The 6,104-nt window shown below is 45.0% G+C and overlaps 1 protein-coding gene across 1 annotated transcript; it reads left to right on the forward strand.

The window, feature by feature from the left end:
• The first annotated feature begins 1,351 nt into the window (after nt 1–1,351).
• LOC123428748 (phospholipid scramblase family protein C343.06c-like) lies at nt 1,352–5,380 on the forward strand. The gene is made up of 11 exons (XM_045112907.1): nt 1,352–1,579; nt 2,013–2,099; nt 2,215–2,262; nt 2,372–2,416; nt 3,581–3,646; nt 3,739–3,795; nt 3,906–3,967; nt 4,082–4,202; nt 4,577–4,648; nt 4,757–4,863; nt 5,030–5,380. Exons 1-11 carry the CDS (start codon nt 1,352–1,354, stop codon nt 5,052–5,054), a joined length of 918 nt encoding a protein of 305 aa, XP_044968842.1. The 3' UTR covers nt 5,055–5,380.
• Nucleotides 5,381–6,104: the final 724 nt, after the last annotated feature.

The following is a 6,104-nucleotide window of genomic DNA, read 5'->3' on the forward strand; positions in this document are numbered from 1 at the left end:
TCATTTGGTGGCTGCATCCAGCACGTATTAAATACTATTCCCTTGTTTCTAAATATAAAACCTTTTAAAGATTCTACTATAAACTACATACAAAGCAAATGAATGAATCTATACTTTAAAATATGTTTATATGCATCCGTACATAGTCCATAGTAAAATGAATGAATCTATACTCTCTATATACCCCGATACTTATAGCTGAAAGTACTTATATTAATGTTTTCAAGAAGGGAAACTCTTATCTTCCACCGGCGGATCCAAATAAACTGTCCACCGCTTCCTCATTCGTCGGATCTTACTCCACCTAACCCACGTCAAACGATTTCTGAAACTGGGGCACAGTTTCTGAAACTGTGCAGTTGTTTCAGAGAAACTGTCCAGTCCGTGCCTCCGCCCGGATGACCTCGCGTCGCCGGCCTGCTATGGCTCGCCGCCCCTCCGCCGTCGGCTGCTGCAGCCCCGCCGCTCCCTTTGTCGCCGGCTTGCTGCAGCCCCGCTGCCCCCTCCGCCACCGGTCCCGTATGCCCCGCCGTGGTGCCCCGCCGCCGGTCGATCCTGCCGCCACCGGAGCCCCAGCCACCGGCGCCGGAGCCCCCAGCCATCGTCGTCGCGTTCCTGCCGCCGGCCGACTCGCGTCGGCCCTGCCTCCCCGCGCCAGACCGGATCCCGGCTGGGGTAGTGCTTCTGCAACCTGACTTTGTTTGCAAAAATTCCTGAAACTCGACCGTTGTTGCAAAAAATTCTTCCGTAAAAATACCTATGTTACAGATAGATGAAGAAAAAATAATTCTGCAACAAGCAAATTGTTTCTGAAACTCGACCGTTGTTTCAGAAATTAACGGATCCAAAGTTTATTTCTTACAACAAAGCAAAAGTTTCTGCAACTCGAGCGTCGTTTAAGGAAATAACTACTGACCATGCGACGGGATGCGGGCGCGTTAGATCTAACGGCTGTTAGCTCGGGCATCCGACGACTAGCTAGGTAACGGATTATTTTTAGAAATCATCCGATGGACGCGTAACGTTCCCTTTCAACAACAAGTATTTAGGTATAGAAAAAATATAATTATCTCGTACTGTACTGGGCCTAAAGCCCATCCAGTCAGGCCGGCCGCTGGCATATCATCCGTGCGACCAGAGCCGGTTTCGCGATTTTGCGCGCGGATCGGGGGAATCGAAAGAACGGAGCGGGATTTGAAGATTTTTGGGAGGGCCCAAAATGCTTCGACTTGCTCACGTACCAGAGCCGCTCAGCCACCTTTGTTGTCCAAAACGGCAAAACCCCTTGCCAGCGGCGCCGCCCGGCGAGCTCGACCACCTCCGTGCTTCTCCCCCCTCCCCTCTCTCTCCGATGAGCTGGAACCACGCGGCCGGGAGGGTCTCGGCGAGGACCACCGCCAGCCGTGGGTTCGCGAGCGCCGGCGGCCGCAAGGCATCGCTCGTCGATTCCGCTGACGCCGCTCGCTCGTCCGTCGACTCCGAGGTGGCGGCGCTGGAGAGCGGCGGGGGGACGGACGGCGAGGAGGTCGCGCCGTCGGCGAGCTGCCAGCATCAAAACCTAGATTCTGCGCGCGTACAGGCAAGCGGATTCTCAGTTTCTCACTGCAACTTTCTATGCCCGTTTTGGTCTGTCGCTGTCTAATTGTTGCAACTAGTCTATCAAAGAGACTACTACTTGATGGGTTCGAGGAATTCGAGAGCTTTGCTTGGAAATGGTGGTAAGACCGTGTTGTGCAACGATTTTGGTGGGGAAAGTGCTTAAGACAATGCAAAATGTACAACATTTTGGTGGGGAAAATGCTGAAAAGTGTAAAATTTACAACATTTTGGTGGGGATAATAGTGGGATTTTTTTTCCGAAAAGGAGATAATAGTAGGAAACTGGCCAATCACTTAAAAAAGGTCTGCTTGATGGTTGATGCTTCATCCTGCTGTAGCTGTTTCACTGTATCAATGTGTACATACATATAGCTGTTGGAATGATCGAGATTGCTTCTCTGTGTGCATTTATAGGACAAACTGAAGCCTCTACTCGCAAGGGCCAACCTCATCATCACCAGGAAAGTAGAATGGGCAAGTATCATGTTTGCGTACGCGCAGGTGACGTATCTGTAACCCACTACACATTCATAGCCCAAGAGAATTCCCCTGCTCCCTGTGTTTTTCTTCTCCCAGTCAACTTACTCAGTTATCACTATTGTCATTTGAACCCCAGGAGACTAGATACATCATAAAGGATCCATTCACTCCTCAGAGAAAAACTGTAAGCGTCTTCCATTGCACCAAAGGTTTCATTCACGTATTATCCTGTAGTCTTTTTTTGCTTCGTTTTCTAGGTCTAACGGTTCGCCTGTTTGTCCTTCCAATGCCAGCCTGTGGGTTTAATTCGAGAGAAAAGCAACGTCATCCTTAGGCAGGTACGTTTGTGATTTCAGTTGGTTCTAGCTATATTTGTATCGCATCACATCATACTGATTTTGAAGATTTTGTTCTGAGATCAGAAAATTTGATAGTCACATGATATCTTTTAAGTTTAATTCATACAATGCCCTGTTCCGAATACCAAATTAGTTGTGTCATAATAGCTGGACTTCTCAGTTTTAGTTATGCTGCTGTATTCTATTTTATGATGCAATCTGTTTTACTAGTTCTTATACTTCCTGCATTGGTTTCTCCATATAAATCATCATCATGGGGTCATGCATCATGTGCTACTGGTCATATGCATGTTTCATCAGTTCGACAGATAACTGAAGTTTTTTCTTCATTAGAGGACTATTACATTATTTTTTGTCGGGCTGGACAGGGGTGTTGGTGGGGAATAGGTGTGCTACCATATTAACTAGTTATTGGGATGCTTTGAAAGGACTATATTATTGTACTCTGTTTCTGTTCCGATTTAATGGAGGTTTGTTCAATAGAAAATTATTAGTTCTCATGCAGAATTTGATATGTATGATGTGTTCCATCCACGTGGTACTAACTGTGTTATATGGCATAAAGGTTAGAGAATCTAACTTACTCCCACTAGTACTTGAAGACCTCATGAACAAGTTTTTTTTGGCTGAAGTCCACAAAAAATGGTCACTATGAGTTAGCAATTTAGCCACAACTGCCCATGCATCTAGGTCTTGCATATTTTCTCACTGCCCGCTTCTCAAGGAAACTTTTGGCATACTACTACTCTACTAGTACTACTAGTGAGTTAAATCACCGACTAGTTTTAGCACTTCTCAAATGTGAAGTCACATGTTATATGTATCACAGTGAGGAGCAACTAGTTGTCCCAAACAAGAGAAAGTGGAAGGATTGTGATGCATGCTATCAAGTGGCAACTAAAACATTTTGGTGAGCCAAACATGAACAAATGACTTTACAGTTTACACAATCATGAAATTAGTACTATTCCTTCTCAAGGAAAATATGAAACCTCATGAGCAAAGGTCTTTGTTATCTTCTTATTTTCTTGAGTGGGGATGCATCTTATTACCTTTCGTGTTTATTTATCCATTGTTGTCTTGATGGAAATGACTACCCTGTAATATAAACTGACCACCAGATACTTTTTGCTGATGTTTCAGCTACTTAGGACAAGACGACCATTCATTGCAGAATTTACTGATGCCAAGGGTAATGAGATATTCACGGTAAGATCTTGGTAACACATTACTTTGTAACGTTGTGAATACGCCCAATATACTATTAGATTAAGTTCAAACTTTGTTTTTGTTGGATTTAGGTTCGCCGGCATTTTAGGTGGATCAACAGCTCCATTTATGCAGAAGTGGATGGCAAGGTAAAGAGATATTTGTTAGTTGATTGTTTTACCATATCTTGATAGGAACAGTATCCACTTATCATATGAATGTACAGGAATGGTTGTGATTATGATTTCTCTTTGGCCAGGAGGTAGGTGTAGTCCACAGCCGTTGGCATCTTTGGCGTAGAAATTATGACTTGTACTTGGGGTAATTTGATCTTTTTACCTTATCTCTGACATGTTCAATTTTCTTGTTCTTCTGTAGCCGCCAGCCGTGCTATACTGCCTGACAGTTTAATTTGCCAACATTTCTGTTCATCAGGAATAGGCAATTTGCTGTAGTGGAGAATCCTGGATTTTGGAACTGGTCCTTTGTCCTGCTTGATGAGAATGATCATATAGTAGCCATAATTCATCGCAAGGTTAGGGGATTTGGTTTGGAGGTAATGTCCTTTTGACTGGAGAGCTATCAAATAGTAATATGCAGTTTACAATATTTATATTTGGAAGGACATCCATGCTGTGATGTGATCCGTGCATATACATGCTATGATTTTATCGCTTGACACTGCTTCTGTGCGTCAGGATATATGACATGCACATCCACTTCAAGATGATAGGGTTTTGCTTTAGGTTGAGTCCGCTTTGGCTGGCAATTTTGTGATACAAACTGAGGGCATGGTTTTGCATCCCATATCTTTTCAGAGTTCATTTTCTGCTTGTCAAGCTGTTGTTGATGCAGAAAGAATTGGACAGCAAGTACTAGTGAGTAAGGGAGGACTGATGAGCATAACTTTGATTTTTATGCTCACCGCAGATCTTCACGAGTGCTACCCAGTATGAGATTTGGTTTGGCGACGTTGGCCGAATTATTGTGGCTGTAGATGCTGTAAGTGTTCTCCCGTGATAATAAGAGATTAAAAGCGTTGCAGCCCCACCCAGCTGCTCATTAGGCCGATCTTGATATTTGAAACTCAAATTTCATCGGTGCCTCCAGATGGGCAACAGTCGCGTCTTTCGCGCGCTGGATTTACCCGAGAGGGCTGTGGCTCTTGCTCTGGCACTGTCTCTGGACCATGACTGCTTCTCCAGGAGATTGGGCTGGTATGTGTCTGTACTCCCCTGCCCTGGTTTCAGATTTACCTAGTCGAGTTTTTCATCTTCTTTTGAGGAACAATTGCTTAACTCAAGTTATGTTCTATGGATTGCTGGTGTTCACCTCCTACTGCTATAGAAATATAGAATTAAGTCAGGTGCTTGTTTGTTTCAGGGTTTTTCGTCTTTTAGGAGCATGAGGGAATTGTAGAAAACACCTGCTCGCTGTTGGGGCAGACCTAGAAATGGTAGTCCCACGCCTGACTGGACTTCAACGGATCAAAGTATCATCGTTCATTTCGATCATCGTAGAAAGTAAATTCAGTTCTTTCTATCATCGTACTACATTCGATCTATCATCGTACAGCCACGCTAGACGGGATGACTGATTCGTGCCATTCGATCGTTTTAGCACTGATGAATTCCATTTTTGTCCCGCGCTTCTTCTCTCTTGAGTGAAGAAAGTATCTCTGTGCCGGCGAGCATTGGACCCCAAGATTCAGGGGAACTGCCTTCTGGGGTAGAACAATGTTGTTCCAGTTAGTGCTTCCTTGCATCTGTTGCCTTTTCAATCATCAGGTGTCAAAATGATATACTCCCTCCGTCCCAAAATAACTGTCTTAAGCTTAATACAAATTTGTATTAGAGCTAGTACAAAGTTAAGACAGTTATTTTGGGACGGATGGAGTATATGCTTTGTTTTCAGCTTTGTACTTTCTGTTCATGGCAGATGTGGATAGCCCTGATGATGCTAAAGTAACCAGGATTTGTTGGAGGTAGTGCTGATCTTGCAACATCAAATACGAATATACGATGCGTGATTAATTAGTCGGTTACCAACAAATCCAGTTCTGATTTTAGTAGTAGGTCGGTCGGTTGCACTATATCCAAAAAAAAAAAAAAAGATTTTAGTCGGTTGCCAACAAACTTATACTCTATTACTCGATAACGGCACGAGATTCGGTCCAATTGTAAACCCTAGAGAAAGTATTAGTCGTTGCAACTGGCAGCCATCTTTCCCAGATCGACGGCTTGATTGCCGGATCGGATCGGGACGGCATGGCCTCGCCGTTGCCGCAGAAGAAGATGACGGGCACGTGCACGTCGGGGAGCAGAGAAAAAGATCGCCTGAGCGACCTCCCGGACCCCCTGCTGGGCCACGTCCTCTCCTTCCTCCCGACCAAGGAGGCCGGCCGCGCCGCCGGGCTGTCCCGGCGGTGGCGCGGCGCCTTCTGCAACGTCCACACCGT

This window comes from Hordeum vulgare, chromosome 2H (genome assembly GCF_904849725.1).
Source record: "Hordeum vulgare subsp. vulgare chromosome 2H, MorexV3_pseudomolecules_assembly, whole genome shotgun sequence".
Lineage (NCBI taxonomy): Eukaryota > Viridiplantae > Streptophyta > Magnoliopsida > Poales > Poaceae > Hordeum > Hordeum vulgare.